The 19,171-nt window shown below is 50.7% G+C and overlaps 1 protein-coding gene across 6 annotated transcripts in view; it reads right to left on the reverse strand.

Annotated features, from left to right (window-relative positions):
• Positions 1-2,090: 2,090 nt before the first annotated feature.
• Positions 2,091-19,171, reverse strand: part of LOC140402323 (homeobox protein otx5-like) — a 31,429-nt gene continuing 14,348 nt past the window's right edge. For all 6 annotated transcript variants that reach the window (XM_072490030.1, XM_072490033.1, XM_072490032.1 and 3 more), the window contains 2 exons: positions 13,215-13,366; positions 2,091-5,288 (listed from right to left, as the gene is read on the reverse strand). In XM_072490030.1, coding sequence (XP_072346131.1) covers positions 4,665-5,288; positions 13,215-13,366 — 776 coding nt within the window. In that variant the 3' untranslated portion in view covers positions 2,091-4,664. The remainder of the gene's footprint in view (positions 5,289-13,214; positions 13,367-19,171) is intronic.

Consider the following 19,171-nt stretch of genomic DNA (forward strand, 5'->3'; position numbering starts at 1 on the left):
CAGCAAGTTCGTTCCGGGGTAGGTTTTAGCATTCTCCCTGGGGAGAGCGGGACAGAGAGGGTTAGGGAGGGAATTCCAGAGATCGGGGCCCCCGGCCAATGGCGGAGCGATTAAAATCGGGGTGCACAAGAGGACAGAATTGCGGGGGATTGGAGGAGATTACAGGGATAGGGAGGGAGCGAGACCATGGAGGGATTTGAAGTGGAGAGGCGAATTTTTAAATCGAGGCGGTGCTCGACCAGGACACACAGTTGGTCAGTGAGCACCGAGGCGATGCGTCAGGACGGCAGTTTTGGATGGGGGCAGGTTTGCCGAGGGTGGAGTTCAGTACACCCGCCAGACGGGACGTTAAATTCGTCGAGTCAGGAGGTAAAAAAGGCGGCGGCGAGGGCAGCACGGTGGCACAGTGGTTAGCACTGCTGCCTCACGGCGCCGAGGTCCCAGGTTCGATCCCGGCCTGGGTCACTGTCCGTGTGGAGTTTGCACATTCTCCCCGTGTCTGCGTGGGTTTCGCCCCCACAACCCAAAGATGTGCAGGGTAGGTGGATTGGCCGCGCTAAATTGCCCCTTAATTGGGAAAAATGAATTGGGTACTCTAAATTTATTTAACAAAAGGCGGCGAGGCTTCCAGCAGTTGATGGGTTGGGGTCAGGGGCAAAGTCACTGAGGTGGAATTGGCAGTTTCCGCGATGGTGCAGGCACCAGTGACAGTACGGCACTCCCCCAGCGCTACACTGGAAGCACCACCCTGGATTTTGTGCGCTAGGGGTCCGGGTTCGATTCCAACCTCGGGTGACTGTGTGGAGTTTGGGCGTTCTCCCCGTGTGTGCGTGGGTTTCCTCCCCACAGTCCAAAGATGTGCAGGTTAGGTGGATTGGCCAGGCTAAATGCACGGGGTGATGGGGATAGAATGAGGGAGTGGGTCCAGATAGAATACCCTTTCAGAAGGTCGATGTGGACTTGAATGGCCTCCTTCTGCACTGTGGGGATTCTATGGACCTGTGGAATGGGAATTATACCTTCTGGCTGAGCGAGCACGATAGATCCCCACCCAGCCACAGCCTCTGGTGTGAGGGTGTAGATACCATGCCACGAGTTCCTCAAGGAAAGGAGACAATATATTGTGAATTGAGTAAACTAGGTGCACCTGGAGTAGTGTGTACAGTCCTGGTCTCCTTACTCTCAGGATATGTGCATTGGAGGCATTTCAGAGAATTTTCACTGGGTTGTTTTCTGGGACGAAGGGGTTTGTCTTATCCGTAAATGTTGGGCCTGTACTGAGAGTTTAGAAGAATGAGAGGCGGTCTTATTGAAATATGTAGGATTCTGAGGGGGGGGGGCTTGTCAGTGTGGATGCTGAGAGGCTATTTCCCCTTATGGGGGAACCTGGAGCTGTGGGGCACAGTTTCGAAATGAGGAGGTCTCCCATTTAAGATGGGAGCGAAGGAGGAATTTCTTCTCTCAAGAGGGTTGTTGGCTGTGACATTCTCCCGCCCAGAGAGCAGTGGGGGGGGGGGCATTGGATATGTTCAAGGCTGGGCCAGATAGATCTTTGATCGACAAGAGAGTAATAATAATTAATAATAATCTTTATTGTCACAAGCAGGCTTACATTCACACTGCAATGAAGTTACTGTGAAAATCCCCTAGTCGCCACACTCCGGCGCCTGTTCGGGTACACGGAGGGAGAATTCAGAATGTCCAAATGACCTAATAGTCTTTTGGGACTTGTGGGAGGAAACCGGAGCACCCGGAGGAAACCCACGCAGACACGGGGAGAACGTGCAGACTCCGCACAGACTGCGACCCAAGCCGGGAATCGAACCCGGGACCGTGGCGCTGTGAAGCCATGGTGCTAACCACTGTGCAACCGTGCCGCCCACTGTCCGAGGGTTATGGGGAAGCCGGCCGGACAGTGGGGTCAGGGCCACAATCAGAGCAGTCGTCATTTAATGGAATGATGGAGCACAGCTGATGGGCTGAATGGCTTGCCCTGCTCCTATTTCCAATGACCTTATGGGAGCTGGGGAGGAGAAGAAAGAGCTTCAAACTAACAGCGCACCCGATCTCAATGAAAGAAACTCAATGTATCACTCAGCAATTTTCTTTTATTTTCCAAGAACATTTCTCCAACCTTATCTTTATTATAATTAATCAAGAATGAAGGAAGTCATCACATAGATTCCGAGATCTGTACAGGAGTGCGACTAAACAAATAAATACATATCAAAAAATATTTGTGCAATGCTTATTTTCTCGTTGTTACCACGCAAGACTAAACCAAAGTATCTCACTTCTAAAAGAGGGATTCTATTTTTTTTTCTTTAAAACTAAATGCAAATCATTAAAACTGACAAAGATGATTTATGTTATTTTTTGAAACAGGATGAGATCTTCTATTAATTTATTTTAAATTATTGCTGCCCTATTTACTAATATCTTACATTTTTATTTTACAAATGTATAGGTCGCCTCGTCAAGGTGACGGCGAGGTGGTCTGCAGGGGTCGGGGGTACACGTGCAAAGCAGTGCCCGGGGCAAGCGGCCCGTGCCAACCCCTTATATTCCCTTGCCCGTCTTTCGGAGGAGAATTGCCCCCAGGCGCTGGCGGCAATTTCGTCCTCTGTACCCCAGCCCCAAAGCGTTAGGGTAGGATTGGAGATCACCTTCCCAGGTTTACAAGGTGTGATTAAAAGGAAGTCTTCTGCAGACTATTATGGGACAGGGGGCAGCCTTGTCGGACCCTCGGCACAAGCCAAAGAACAAATGCTTGTTATAACGAGGAAATCAAGCCAAGGTTATGACACTCAGAAATGGAATTGAAAATTCAGCAGGACAAAAGTTGCATTCACAGAAATCACCAGAGTTCCTTTTGGCAAAGACCTTTGTACGATTGATTATTTGTCAATAAGGGGAGAATTTGTAAAAGGAGTTGGTGGGAGCTTGATTCTCAAATGGCTTAATGACCCGCGCACAGAACTCTTCCATTCAAAATTTATTTTAGGGGCAGCACGGTGGCGCAGTGGTTAGCACTGCTGCCTCACGGCACCGAGGTCCCAGGTTCGATCCCGGCCCCGGGTCACTGTCCGTGTGGAGTTTGCACATTCTCCCCGTGTCTGCGTGGGTCTCACACCCACAACCCAAAGATGTGCAGGGTAGGTGGATTGGCCGCGCTAAATTGCCCCTTAATTTGGAAAAATAGAATTGGGTACCTTACATTTTTTTTTAAACCGTCTCAGAGTTCCATGGCAGCAAACCAGTCACCTCTGCCACCTAGAAGGAGAAGGGCAGCAGACACATGGGTGCACGCCCCCTGCAAGTTCCCCTCCAATCACGACTGGGAACTAATTCGACCATTCCTTCACTATCGCTGGGTCAAAATCTTGGAACTCCCTGCCTAACGGTGCTGAGGAGGCACCGTCATCGGGCACGAAGGTGACTCCTCACCACCTTCTCAATGGGCAACGGGCCATGGCCCACCTTGCCCGCAACCCTCACACTTCCGGGATGAGTTCAGAATTTTTAAAAGGGGTGCATCAAACAGCGTTCCTCCTGATTTCAATTTTTCCGTTACAGGAAGCTTCCCAGCCAGACCTGCAATGAGTGTAGCCCCTACCATTGTTATTTTATTTGTTCTGTTGACGCTGAGGCAACATTGAGCCCTGAGTGGCTCCCACGGATGTTGCCCAGTGCCGCACACTCGAGAGACCATCAGGCCCCCTGGATGAAGGCTCATGTGTCATTAATGATTCCGCCCCTCCATGGGCTGCACTGCCATTGTCACCGAGCTAAAGGATGATTAGGCTGATCATTTTAAAACTCTGTTCGAGAAACAGCTCCCAATTTTTGTCTCCCCCTCCCCGAATATAAAAAAAAAGTAAAGATCCCCTGAGTGAGATTGTGTTTCGATTGAGCCGCTAAACCAGTCACTCCGCTCTCTCCATCGTCTAAAAAAAAAAGCAAAGGGCACTTTTTGCGACTGGATCTATTTTAGAATCTGTTGCGGCAGCTTTTTCACTTGCACCCCCAAAAAGAACGTTTGAAAGCAGAAAGCACGAGGGGAGAAAGAGAGAGGGATTGCACCGAGACGCTCTGAAATTGGATCATTCATGGAGCCCTAATGCAGAACCCCATAAAACCCCAGATTCCTCAATCAGCTGGGCACTGCCAGTGCTTCTGGAGTTGGGCATTGAGGGGTTGAAGGGGTATTCCAAACCAGTTTGTTTTCCGTTTTAATGTACCCGCTCAAACCCCAATGCCCCTGACTCGTCAATCCCCTTTCCTCAAAGGATTCACCCACAAGGGTTGGTTGAAAGAGGGAGTGGGAGTGTTTTCCAGAGAAAATGCTTCTTCCATTATTGAGGTCTCTGCAAAAGTTCTTGCCAAGCGGGCTTCAGTTTCGATCCGGCTGTTTGCTGATTGGCGTCCCCGAAGCAAGCCATGAGTTTCATGTCGGAGTCCGTGTCATTGTCCCCTCTTCGGCTTCAAGTCCAAGATTGGAAGCTGACTGGACAGGAAGTCTTGGGATTCCTTATCAAACCTGTCCAAGTCTTTGGATTGTTCAAGTCCAGCTGCCTCTCCCCCTCTATTAACTTGTGTCCATTGGGTTTTGGTGCAACCTCTATTAGTCACAACCAGAACCTGTTCCTGCCCAGCCTGCTGACTTACAAGACTTGAAATTTCCAGGAGGTTTGGTCCTTGTAATCCAAGCAATCGCTCGCACTGAAATTCAGCTTCCACGATGTGCTCTGATCCTTGTAGTCCAGGCAGTCAACGGTGTTGAAGCCTAGGCCTGCAGAGCTGTAGCCCTGAGCTGACAGCGAGGCTGGGGATTGGCCCAGGTGGCCACCCATTGTTGGGTTCCCCAGCGGGCTGAGTGCGGCCCCGGGGACGGACAGCTGGGGGTGCATGGGGGACAGGTAGGCGCCGCAGTCGAGGCCGCTGAAGTAGGAGGATGATCCCGTGTAGCTCTGGTTGTACCCTTGAGCCTGGCTGTAGGTCATGGGGTAGGCCGCTGACCTCTGCATGCAAGAGGCTGTGGACGAGCTCAGTGGATCCGGGATGGGAGAGATGGAGGCTGGGCTCCAGATGGAGACGGTGGCATTGGAGATGGAGCTGGGAGTCCCTGCCGCCCCTTGAGGAGTTGGGCTGTAATGACCGTTACCATTGGTCTCGGAGCTTGTGTCTCGAGTTGGAGAGGTCTTCTTCTTGGTTGGTCTTGTCTTGGCTTGCCCACTACTCTGCTGCTGCTGCTGTCGACATTTAGCTCTGCGATTCTTAAACCAAACCTTTCAACAGGAAAACAAGGAGAATCAAGAATTAATATAATGAAGATGATAAGAGGAGGAGGTCATCTCGGCCATTGAGCATATCCCACAACTCACGGTTGATCTGCATTTTAAAGAACAAAGATCAATACAGCACAGGAACAGGCCCTTCGGCCCTCCAAGCCTGTATCGGTCGTGATACCACCCTTGGCCAAACCCCTCAGCATTTCCTTGCACCGTATCCCTCTATACCCATCCTATCCATGTGTTTGTCGAGATGCCTTTTGAACATCGTTAATGTGTCTGCTTCCACAACCTCCCCTGGCAACGCGTTCCAGGCACTCACTACCCTCTGCGTAAAAAACCTGCCTCGCACATCTCCTCTAAACTTTTCCCCAAGCATCTTAAACCTATGCCCCCTGGTGACTGACCCCTCCACCCTGGGAAAGAGTGCCTGCCCATCCACTCTATCCATGTCCCTCATAATCTTTGTAGACTCTATCAAGTCACCCCTCAACCTTTGTCGTTCTAATGAAAACAGTCCGAGTCTATTCAGCCTCTCCGCGTAGCTAACACCCTCCAGACCCGGCAACATCCTGGTCAACCTCCTCTGCACCCTCTCCAAAGCCTCCGCATCCTTCTGGTACTGTGGCGACCAGAATTGTGCGCAACATTCCAAGTGAGGCCTGACCGAGGTTCTATACAACTGCAGCACGACTTGCCGGTTTTTATACTCAATGCCCCGTCCAATGAAGGCATTTGTTCCGTATGCTTTCTTGATTATCTTGCTCCTTCCCCAACCAGAGGAAATGATTTCTATCCAAACTCTTTATCATCTTAAACATCGCAAAGTTGACATAATTACGTCAAGCATTCAGCTACTTGTCAGCTAAACGCAGGACAGTTAATGAAGTGGAAGTCTCTTTAGCTGACCTTAGATCACCCACCCAGAAACAAGCCGAAATCGATCCATTCCTAGTTGATTCTTAAATGATTCAAGTATTTCTGCCTCGACCAATCTAAGTGGGCCACCATCTCACCCAGCTGAGGCTCAAGGGAGAACACTCTTCCCCTTGAGCCAGAAGGTCAAGGTTGAAGTCAACGATGACCATGAAACCAGTGTCAGTTGTCGTAAAAACCCATCTGGTTCACTAATGCCCCCTTCAGGGAAGGAAATCTCCCGTCCTTACCCGGCCTGGCCTACACGTGACTCCAGATCCATAGCGATGGTTGACTCTTAACTGCTCCTCTGAAATGGCCGAGCGAGACACTCAGTTTGAGGGCAATTAGTGATGGGCAACAAATGCTGGCCCGGCCCAGCGACGGCCACACCCCATGAAAGAATTTTTAAAATAAATTGATAAAGGTATTATACGTTGGCAGATACTTTAACTGGTTGGAGGGCATTTTCCTCCACAGACTCCCAGGGTGGATATTTACAAAGGCACTTGTTACCTCTCTACACTTTTGCTGTCTTTACAAGAGTGATATGTGGCTCTCTGCAAACCCGCTGACCTGCACAGTGCCAAAATGCAACGGTCGCATCCTCTAATCTAGGGAGTGGCAGATATAGGAGCTATTAAATCCTTAAAGCGAAAATTGGTCAAATACTTTGAGGCACAGGGCGACACAGAATTGAGGGACGATAGCGGAAGAGCGTGGTTGGATTTCAGACGGCACAGAAAGAACAGCAGGTAGCGTGGTGCAATGGGCCGGATGGGCTGCTGCTTTGCTGTAAATTTCCTTTTTTAAAAAATAATCTTTATTATTGTCGCAAGCAGGCTTACATTAACACCGCAGTGAAGTTACTGTGAAAATCCCCTCGTCGCCACATTCCGGCACCTGTTCGGGTACACAGAGGGAGAATTCAGAATGTCCAATTCACCCAACAAGCACGTCTTTCGGGACTCGTGGGAGGAAACCGGAGCACCCGGAGGAAACCCACGTAGACACGGGGAGAACGTGCAGATTCCCCACGGACAGTGACCCAAGCCGGGAACTGAACCTGGGACCCTGGCGCTGTGAGGCAACTGTGCTAACCACTGTGCCGGCCCTCCCAGGGTTGGCCTGGAATCTCCAGGAATTGAAGATCAACCTCCAGGACACAGCTCTGCGCGACCCTGGAGACAAATCATCGGGGCAATAAAAATAGTTCTGTTTTTAATATTCTTTGAAACATTTCTGTTTACCAGAATGTTGAAAATGGAGGGGGCAGGCGGGGGAGTGTAATATCCCATTTGGGGTGGGAATGGTTACCTTCCCCGTCGTCCTTGCGGATGACTAGCTCCCCCGGTGAGAGCTGGGGGAACTGCATTAGCCATTGTGTGAAAGGTCAGCCAGCAAGGAACAGACCAGTAGAGGGAGCAACTGGGAGGAGTATGTACCGTTATTGTAAACAAATCTACATTCTTTATTTTACCCGGTGTGGACTACCCATGTCCTTATTAAAGAGAGGAAGGCTGCTTTGTTGGCACTCTGTCAGTTGGGCAATGAGTCTTTTTTGGTTTCCAATTGGAGGAGGAAGGCCAGGCGTTGCAGGGATGGGCGTGTTGACAAACTAATGTCTGGAACGTTGGGGGTGGGGTGGGGGGGGGGGGGGTGGTTGGCAGCAATAATGATTGGATTTGCCAAAACAGGTGATCGGTAAATGCCACAAGTTCACTTTGGTGCTGGCTGTTCATAGGGCAGCACGGTAGCACAGTGGTTAGCACAGCTCCAGGGTCCCAGGTTCGATTCCCGGCTTGGGTCACTGCCTGTGTGGAGTCTGCACGTCCTCCCCGTGTCTGCGTGGGTTTCCGCCGGGTGCTCCAAATTCCTCCCACAGTCGAAAGATGTGCGGGTTAGGTGGATTGGCCGCGCTAAATTGCCCTTGGTGTCCAAAAAGGCTGGGTGGGGTTACTGGGTCACGGGGGATAGGGTGGAGGTGTGAGCTTGGGTCGGGTGCTCTTTCCAAGGGCCGGTGCAGACTCGATGGGCTGAATGGCCTCCTTCAGCACTGTAAACGCTATGATTCTGTGATGATTCTATAACCTGATGACACTGTCTCAGAACGCAATGAAACGCCAACCGTGACTTGCAATTTAATAATACCCGTAACATCCCCAATTTCCCCAAGGTCCTTTCCTGCATCGTAATCGGACAAAAACCGCCACGTTTAGAGTTTTTGGGAAAAGCAATGGAAACCTTGCTCAGACATTTTAAAGAGTGTTTTAAAGGAGGGGGGAGAGAGAGGCGGACGGGTGTTAGGGAGGGGATTCCAGAGCTTGGGGCCCAGGCAGCTGAAGGCACGGCCGCCAATGGTGGGGTTAGGGAAATCAGGGCTGTAGAAGAGATCTGCGGGAGTGCAGAGATCTCAGAGCGTTACAGGAATAGACTGATACACCTTAGCCCCATTATCATAAGAAATAGCATTATCTGGGCAGCACGGTGGCGCAGTGGTTAGCACTGCTGCCTCACGGCACCGAGGTCCCAGGTTCGATCCCGGCTCTGGGTCACTGTCCGTCTGGAGTTTGCACATTCTCCCCGTGTCTGCGTAGGTTTCGTCCCCACAACCCAAAGATGTGCAGGGTAGGTGGATTGGCCACGCTAAATTGCCCCTTCATTGGAAAAAATGAATTGGGTACTCTAAATTTATTTTTAAAAAAGAAAGAGCATTATCTCTACACATCGTTCATGTTTTGAAACATTCTTCCCTCCAATGGTAATTTGCAAACAATGATGAAACAGGCTGCATTCCCTTAACATCAATAATTGAAACCTGCTGACTGACTGAGTGGGGCCTGTCAGGACAAGCTGTCACATGAGAATTCGTCACAATCTGGAGGGCAATGTATCACCGTTTATTTCAGGAGGAAGAAACATGACAGGTTAACCGACTGAAAGAGCTCAGTGTGTGATATTCATTCTGTGTAATGTGCTGGATTGGTGCAGATGATATTCATCTGGCTTCTCTGCGTCTGAAGGGTTGTTGAGTTCAAATCCCACTCCTGGATCTCCAATACTGGATCTGGGCGATTGGCGGGGGCGGAGAGGATCAGCTCGATCAAATGTTATTCCGAGGCCCTGAAGGCCTGATCGGAGGGAGGAACGAAAGGAGTGTCTCCCAAGTTTCACTCCACTGAGCAGCATGTCAACCTCGCCGGATCTTGCTGATCATAAAGGATGGTGACTTTGCTCGCCTAACGTGATCATTAATTATATGTGGACCTTTTAGAGAGAGATTGATTTGGGGAAATATGAATTTCAGTGTCTTCAGAAATCCCGGGGAGCCCAACCTGAGATATTAAGAGAGAGTTTACATTTAGATAGCGCCTTTCTCAACTTCTTGCCGTCCCAAAGTGCTTTGCAGCCAATGAGGTACTTTTCTCCAAGTGTAGTTGCTGTTGTTATACGACAAACGTGACAGCCAATCTGTGTCCAGAAAGATTCCACAAAAAAGCAATGTCCTAATGATTAATCTGCTTTTTAGCAATGTTCATTGAAGTATAAGTTGGCCTCAGGGCTGAGGAAGGTTCCCATGCACTTCTTCGAAATAGTGTTATTTATAACAATACATTGCAATTTATTTTGAGTTTTAAAATAAAACTATTAAAGTGTAAGCAAAATAAGTTTTAAAATAAATTTAGAGTACCCAATTCATTTTTTCCAATTAAGGGGCAATTTAGCGTGGCCAATCCACCTACCTTGCACATCTTTGGGTTGTGGGGGTGAAACCCACGCAGACCCGGGTAGAATGTGCAAACTCCACACGGACAGTGACCCGGGGCCGGGATTGAACCTGGGACCTCGGCGCCGTGAGGCAGCAGGGCTAACCCACTGCGCCACCGTGATGCCAGCCAAATGATTGTTAAAAATATTGGAGCTTCTGAATTGAAAATTTGCAGTACAAGTGTGGTCTCCCTTTGGCATTGCTCATAAATCTGACAATCTAACAACATTATTCAACTTACTCTTTCCTGACATTTGAAAGAGAAGACATTTTATTCTCACACTCTTCGGATATCATGAAAAGGTCCCAAAGGTAGAAATGTGATAAAGGGAGATGTTTATCAAGGACAGGAATCTTGGGCGGGATTCTCCCCTACCCGGCGGGGTGGGGGGTTCCGGCGGGATGGAGTGGCGGGAACCACTCCGGCGTCGGGCCGCCCCAAAAGGTGCGGAATTCTCCGCACCTTTAGGGGCCAAGCCCTCACCTTGAGGGGCTAGGCCCGCCCCGGAGTGGTTTCCGCTCCGTCGGCTGGCTGGAAACCCCGTCAGCGGCCGCTCACGGCATCCCCGTGCATGCGCAGGGGAGGGGGTCTCCCTTTGGCATTGCTCATAAATACTGAAAAAGAGTGCCCCCACGGCACTGGCCTGCCCGCGGATCGGTGGGCCCTGATCGCGGGCCAGGCCACCGTGGGGGCACCCCCCGGGGCCAGATCGCCCCGCGCGCCCCCCCCAAGACCCCAGAGCCCGCCCGCGCCGCCTTGTCCCGCCGTTCAAAAGGTGGTTGAATCCACGCTGGCGGGAGAGGGTTGACAGCGGCGGGACTTCGGCCCATTGCGGGCCGGAATATCGCCGGGGGTGGGCCCGCCGACTGGCGCGGCGCGATTCCCGCCCCCGCTGAATCTCTGGTGGCGGAGAATTCGGGACACGGCGGGGGCGGGATTAACGGGCGAGATTCTCTGACCCCCCCGCCGGGTCGGAGAATCGCCGGGGGCTGGCGTGAATCCCGCCCCCGCCGGTTGCCGAATTCTCCGGCACCGGAGATTCGGCGGGGGCGGGAATCGCGCCGCGCCAGTTGGTGGGCCCCCACCGGCGATTCTCCGGCCCGGATGGGCCGAAGTCCCGCTGCTAGAATGCCTGTCCCGCTGGCGTGGATTAAACCACCTACCTTACCGGCGGGACAAGGCGGCGCGGGCGGGCTCCGGGGTCCTGGAGGGGGGGGGGCGTGGGGCGAACTGGCCCCGGGGGGTGCCCCCACGGTGGCCTGGCCCGCGATCGGGGCCCACCGATCCGTGGGCTGGCCTGTGCCGTGGGGGCACTCTTTTCCTTCCGCCTTCACCACGGTTTCCACCATGGCGGAGGCGGAAGATGCTCCCTCCACAGCGCATGCGTGGGGATGCCGTGAGCGGCCGCTGACGCTCCCGTCATGCGCCGCCCGGCAATGTCATTTCCGCGTGAGCTGGCGGGGCACCAAAGGCCTTTCCCGCCAGCTGGCGGGGCGGAAATCAGTCCGACGCGGGCCTAGCCCCTCAAGGTTAGGGCTCGGCCAGTCAAGGGGCGGAGGATTCCGCACCTTTGGGGCGGCGAGTCGCCGGACTGATTCTCGCCGTTTTTGGCGCCGGTCGGCGGACATCGCGCCGATTATGGAGAATTTCGGCCCACGTCAGCCCCCGGCGATTCTCCGACCTGGTGGGGGGGGGTCGGAGAATCGCGCGCCATGTATTGTACAGTGCGCCATGTATTATTCTGCTGCTAAGGCTTCAGACTTTAAAGTAGGTCTCGATTGCTGCTCAGTGAACACAGCCTCGGGTCAATGAGAGTTCAATTTGTTTGGTGAAAGGACTGAGAAGGTCAGCATTGTTAAGCTTCTGGTAGCCAATCAGAATGACCCAATCAGAATTACAGGGCAGCACGGTGGCCCAGTGGTTAGCACTGCAGTCTCACGGCGCCGAGGTCCCAGGTTCGCTCCCGGCTCTGGGTCACTGTCCGTGTGGAGTTTGCACATTCTCCCCGTGTCTGCGTGGGTTTCGCCCCCACAACCCAAAAGATGTGCAGGGTAGGTGGATTGGCCTCACTAAATTGCCCCTTAATTGGAAAAAAAATTAATTGGGTACGCTAAATTTATGTTAGAAAAAGAATTACCCCCAATCAGAATTATCCAATCAGAATGACCCAATCAGAATGAACCAATCAGAAGGCAGGGGCGACCCACCATTGGTTGGCAGTGGGACTCCCGCCGTTGTCAATGGGGTTTACTGCTGTTTGCACCTCTGGTGCCAGGGAACGCGCGGCTGGGCGGGGGGGGTCACCGTAGGTGGGATGGACGATCCCGCCAGCGGGAACAGAGGGAAAATCCCGCCCCGTCATTTTGCACCCGTAACGAATTGAGAAATCGGCTCTGCGATGGGAAAATGCAGAGCACAGTGTTTGACCATCAGACAGACACAATATACACGCCCAGATTGTCGACTCCCACCTGTTTTGAAAGTCAATCCACTTTAAACTTGAATCGCCTCAACGCCGGTCGGGCATATTGCTTGAGACTTAGGGCGGGATTCTACATTGAGAGTCCGCCCCTTTACCGCCGCTAATGATGACATCGCGCCGGTCGCTGACGGCGGGAATCTCTACTCACGCTGCTTGTCGATGGGAATCCCCAGTAAAGCCACTCTACTCCACTGGGAAACCCGTAGGCGGGGGTGCGCTGCCACTGGGACCACAGACTGCCGCCGCCAGCGAGCGGCAAGAGAATTCCTTTTTATTAAATACATTTAGAGTACCCAATTCATTTTTCCAATTAAGAGGCAATTTAGCCTGGCCAATCCACCTACCCTGCACATCTTTGGGTTGTGGGGGCGAAACCCACGCAAACACGGGGAGAATGTGCAAACTCCACACGGACAGTGACCCAGAGCCGGGATCGAACGTGGGACCTTGGCGCTGTGAGGCAGCAGGGCTAACCCACTGCGCCACCGTGCTGCCTTAGGCAAGAGAATTCGGTCCTCAATCTTCTACCTCGCACTGCCACACCTGGTCGAATAGCTCTACCCCCACCCGCCGATATCTTTCTAACAAATAACAAAGTGTTTGTTGTGACGTTTTGTTTTTTAAGTACTGGGTGTTACTCGTAGCTGCGCCCGGGAGATTCATCTTAAACCCCGGAGGCTCCAGGGGCAATCCTGGAGGAGTTGGCAACCCCCCCCCCCCCGACCCTAAAACCTTTGTGCTGGTTTCAGTTCTTACCTGGACTCTGGATTCGGGCAAATTGATTTTCAGAGCCACCTCTTCTCGCATGAAGATGTCAGGATAGCGAGTCTTGGCAAAGAGAGATTCTAGAATATCGAGCTGCGCCCGTGTGAAGGTGGTCCTCTCCCTTCGCTGTTTCCGTGGCGTTGCTGAGGGAACAAAACCGGTCAGCACAATTCATTTTTATATAAGTTTCCAAAAGGTTCTTTCCGGCATGAGCATATGCCTGAGATGGTAGAGATGACTTCATGAGTGTCCATGAATATAACTGAGAATTAATTGTGAATATATACCATATAAAATATATATCAAGTGGATAGCAAACACTAGTTAGACTACAACTAGAGTACTGCATACAGTTCTGATCACCACATCACATTTTAAAAAAACACTGGGATGCCCAGTTCTGTAACCTACAAGCCTACAGAGCAAAATGTGGAAAGCCGGGATAGCAGGGCAGCATGGGCTGAATGGCCCTCTTCTATGCCATAGGTTTTCCCTTTCTCTTTGAATCAGTGTGGATATGAGCGAGCATTATCGGCAAGTGAGAAGTGAGAATGAGAAGCATGTGGGAGTGTGTGTGAGTGCGTTAGGGAGTGAGGTGTGGGAGTAATAACATATATGTGAGTGAGTGAGTGAGTATGTGAATTAGTGAGTGTGTATGAGCAAGTGTGAGTGAGCGAGGGAACGATCGAGTGTGAGTGAGTATGAGTGACTGAGCGAGTGAGTGAGTCAGGGAATGTGTGAGTGTGTGAGTTAGCGAGTGAGTGAGGGAGTGAGTAAGTGTGAGTAGCTGAGCGAGTGTGAGTGAAGGAGTGTGTGAGTTAGCGAGTGAGTGAGGGAGTGAGTAAGTGTGAGTAGCTGAGCGAGTGTGAGTGAAGGAGTGTGTGAGTGAGTGAGAATGAGCGCGTGTGAGTGAGCAAGGGAGTGAGCGAGTGTGTGAGTGAGCGAGCAAGTGGAATAAATGGCATGTGTGTGAAAGTGTCAGTTAGATTGTGAGTGTGGAAGATCCTGTGACCCACAACTAGGAAGGAATTAATTATTCCAGTTGAAACATGAAACAGATTATTTTTTTTAAATGTGTCGATGGGAGTGAATTTTATTTATAAAGACGAATAACAGAAATTAAACAGTAGGGGAGCCAACATGATTTGGTTGTGACAAAATTAGGGTTTGGAATTAAAATAATTGAAAATAAAAAGAGTCAAGTCGAAGGGTTAATTTAATTATTGCTGAAAAAAGAAGCATGCTGTCAAAGCTTTTCATCTCGCATTCATCAGGACGGATTTGCAAGAATACCAATTTTAATGGTTCGCACTGCTGCCTCGCAGCTCCAGGGACCCGGGTTCAATTCCGACCTCGAGTGACTTGGTCTGTCTGGAGTTTGCATTTTCGCCTGGTTTGCATGGTCCCAGTGGCAGTGCACCCCCATCTACGGGTTTCCCAGTGGAGTAGAGTGGCTTTACTGGGGATTCCCATCGACAAGCAGCGTGAGTAGAGATTCCCGCCGTCAGCGACCGGCGCGATGTCATCATTAGCGGCGGTAAAGGGGCGGACTCTCAATGTAGAATCCCGCCCTAAGTCTCAAGCAATATGCCCGACCGGCGTTGGGGCGATTCAAGCCATTCCTGTCATAAGAATGAGGGGCAGGAGAAGGCCATTCGGCCCATCGAGCCTGTTCCGCCATTCAATAAGATCATCTGACTGTGGCTTTAACTCAGGTTTTGCTGCCTGCTCTCTCCGCCCGCCTCCCTCTCTTATCGATCAAAAATCTGTCCAACTCAGTTTAGAATATATTCAATGACCCAGCCCCCCCCCCCCCCTCACCCTCCCCCCCCCCAATGCTCCCTGTGGAAGAGAATTTGATTGACGAACGGCCCTCTGAAAGAAGATATTCCTCCTCATCGCCATCTTACATGAGACCGAATCGAAGGTTTTCCTTGGGGCGATGCTGCTCTAATCCACTCTGAACCTTGCCTTTCTCTCCCCACCCCCCCACCCTCCCACACCTACTGTTTTCTTTTCAATGAGAATGTATTCATTTTAATGCGACTCGATCGAAACCTTTAAGATGCTGAGGGGTATTGACAGGGTGGATGTGTTTGCTCTTGGGGAAGAATCTAGAACTGAGATGGGGAGAATTTGTTTTCACTCGAAGGGTGTTGAGTCTCCGGAACTTTCTACCTCAAAAGGCAGAGGAAGCAGAATCTTTGTATATTTTTAAGGCAGAGCCTGATAGATTCTCGATTGACGAGGGGGGGTGAAAGGTTATCGGGGGGGAGGGGGCCAGGAATGTGGAACAGAGAACAGAGAATAGAAAATACAGCACAGCCCTCCTCACTATCCACAACTCCACCAATCTTCGTATCGTCTGCAAATTTGCTGACCCACCCTTCAACTCCCTCATCCAAGTCATTAATGAAAATCACAAACTGCAGAGGACCCAGACTGATCCCTGCGGTACGCCACTGGTAACTGGGATCCAGGCGGAATATTTGCCATCCACCACCACTCTCTGACTTCTATCGGTTAGCCAGTTCGTTATCCAACTGGCCAAGTTTCCCACTATCCTATGCCTCCTGACGTTCTGCATAAGCCTACCATGGGGAACCTGATCAAATGCCTTACTTGTGAGAGCTGAGGGGCAGCACGGTGGGGCAGTGGTTAGCACTTCTATCTCACGACGCCGAGGTCCCAGGTTCGATCCCGGCTCTGGGTCACTGTCCGTGTGGAGTTTGCACATTCTCCCCGTGTTTACTTGGGTTTCGCCCCCCACAACCCAAAGATATGCAGGGTAGGTGGATTGAAGGGACCAGCCGGAGGAGAACAGGGGTGTTCCCTTCAGTCTGTCAGAGAGACAGTTTTCCTCAGAGTCTCTCAGGCCAGAGTGGGAATGGGGAAAAGACGCTTCGGGACTAACGTTGACATGGAGCGCGAACCCGGCAGATTTATCGAACCGGGTTTAAAAAGCGACGGGGGTTTATCTAAATGTGTAAACAAAACTAACCCTCAAACTTTCTTCCAGGATTCGTGGCCAGGTACAGTGCTTTGATAGCGCACAGAATGATTCCATTCGGAAGGATGCCTTTCGAAAGGACTGTCCCGCTCTCCTGTTTTTGTTAAATAGGATAAACTGAATCTCAAGTCATAGTCCCTCCTCCTCCGGCACCTGTTCGGGTACACTGAGGGAGAATTCAGAATGTCCAATTCACCCAACAAGCACGTCTTTCGGGACTTGTGGGAGGAAACCGGAGCGCCCGGAGGAAACACACCCAGACACGGGGAGAGCGTGCAGACTCCGCGCAGACAGCGACCCAAGCCGGGAGTCGAACCTGGGATCCTGGAGCTGTGAAGCAACAGTGCTAACCACTGTGCTACCGTGTCGCCTCTGGCTTATACCGCCCATGTTTTACAGCATTGGCTGAAAAGTGCTTTGCGTCGTCCTGCAGCCGTGAAAGGCAGCTACCAGAAATGCAAGTCTTCCTCTTATCGTCAATGCCCTGACATAGTAAGAAGTCTTACAACACCAGGTTAAAGTCCAACAGCTTTGTTTCAAACACTAGCTTTCGGAGCACTGCTCCTTCCTCAGGTCAGGAAGGAGCAGTGCTCCGAAAGCTAGTGTTTGAAACAAACCTGTTGGACTTTAACCTGGTGTTGTAAGACTTCTTACTGTGCTCACCCCAGTCCAACGCCGTCCTTCATGGCCCGGACATAGAGTCACCCCTGCAGCTGCACAGTCCCGCCACTAGATGGCGCTTCCCAAGCTCCTCAGCCCCAGACCTCCTTGAGTAACATAGAATGGAGGCCATTCACTCCTCGAACCTGTTTCACCTGCTCCGTTGAAACAGGATAATCTGTCTCTTAACTCCATTCAGCTGCCTTGGCTCTGCAACCTCCAGTACCTCGGTGTTGAGGCATTTTAAATTGACCCTCCCTTGCGGGAAGAGGGTTCCAAATTCCACTATCCTTGTGCGAGGAAGTGCTTCTGGAAATCACCTCAGAGCCTGAGGCCTAGAGTCAAGGTTATGGCCCTCCCGCCCCCTCATTCTGTACTTATGTACCAGAGGAAATAGTTCCTCTCGATACACCCTGTCAAATCCTTTAATCATCTTAATCACCTTTAATCACCTGTACAAGTCTAGGCTGTGAAACCTGTCCTCAGAATTTAACCCATTTAACTTCGAGCATTCTGGGGAGCCAGCAAAGTACTTATTTGAAGTGTCGTTCCTGTTACAGTGCAGGAAACGCGGCAGCCGATTTGTGTACAGCAAGATCCCACGGCCACGCGATAATGACCAGAAAATCTGTCCCTGTGACATCAATTGAGGCATAGATGTTGCCCCATCACTGGCATGTCTTCAAATCGCACCTTACACCCAGCTGAGGGGAGAGATGGGGTCTTCGGTTTAACATTTCACCTGGAAATTGACACCTCTGGGTCTGGGAGCCGTCCCTCAGTAATACACGGGAGTCACATCCATATATACTTCTGGCCCATTTTGTGGTGAAAACTAATATATATATTTTTTTGTTTTAACCCATCCTTACACGTTACAAAGCCAATGCGCAGCAGGAACAGGAAAACCCTTAATCCATCTCATTGCTTGCTCCAAAAACCAACTCAAACTGAGGACAATTCATGGTCTCCACAAGAGAGACGCACATGATCCAAGCTGATGAGAAAAGACATCGCAACCTCGTCTTGGGTTTGACCTGAGCGAGAGGTCGAGAAGCAATTGTGAAAATTAATATGAGCTAAAATAACAGGAATGAAGAAAATAAAGGCTCTACAAAGTGACAAACCTCCAGGACCAGATGGTTTCTACCCCATAGTTTGAAAGTAGATGAGAACATTGCAGATGCCCTAACGATAATCTTCCAATGTCGACTCAATTTGCGAATTTTACCTTTAGTTTGGAAAAATTGTACTTGCTACTTTGCTGCTTCAAGCAATGTGACAGGAGGGGATCTAAACAGTGTGGGGAGGTCTTGCTGCGTGGTATTGTCACTGGGCTAGTAATCCAGACACGCAGGGTGATGCTCTAGGGATCCATGTATGAATCCCACCCTGGCAGATGGCGAAATTTGGAATTAAAAGTTAAATGGTGACCATGGATTGCCATAAAAACCTATCTGGTTTGCTCATGAACTTTCGGGAAGGAAATCTGCCGTCTTTACCCGGTCTGGCCTACATGTGACTCCAGACCCCACAGCGATGGGGTTGACTCTTAACTGCCCCTCTAAACTCAGTTCAAGGGCAATTAGGGATGGGAAACAACGGATTAAAGAAAAGGTTAGCCTAACATCTATTGCCAGAAAATTGTGGGAGTCTCGAATTTGGGAGCCAATGGTTGAACACCTTGAAAGTTGATATTGATCAAAAAGAGGAACTGTAAAGGATAGATTATACCTTTTTTTTATAAATTTAAAATACCCAATTATTTTTCTTTTTCCAATGAAGGGGCAATTTAGCGCGGCCAATCTACCTACCCTGCACATCTTTGGGTTGTGGGGGTGAAACCCACACAGACACGGGGAGAATGTGCAAACTCCACACGGACAGTGACCAAGGATAGATTATATCTGACAATTCTGATGGATTTATTTTTGAAGAGGTGACTAATGAAGACAGGGGAATGTCTATGGATGTTACTTATGTGGACATTTTGGGCAGCACGGTGGCGCAGTGGGTTAGCACTGCGGCCTCACGGTGCCGAGGTCTCGGGTTCGATCCCGGCTCTGGGTCACTGTCCGTGTGGAGTTTGCACATTCTCCCCGTGTCTGCGTGGGTTTCGCCCCCACAACCCAAAAATGTGCAGGGTAGGTGGATTGGCCATGCTAAATTGCCCCCTTAATTGGAAAAAATGAATGAATTGGGTACTCTAAATTTATTTAAAAAAAATAAAAACTTATGTGAACTTCCAGAAAGCATTTTGATAAAACCCCTCATTGAG

The sequence above is a fragment of the Scyliorhinus torazame genome, chromosome 25, assembly GCF_047496885.1.
Source record: "Scyliorhinus torazame isolate Kashiwa2021f chromosome 25, sScyTor2.1, whole genome shotgun sequence".
Lineage (NCBI taxonomy): Eukaryota > Metazoa > Chordata > Chondrichthyes > Carcharhiniformes > Scyliorhinidae > Scyliorhinus > Scyliorhinus torazame.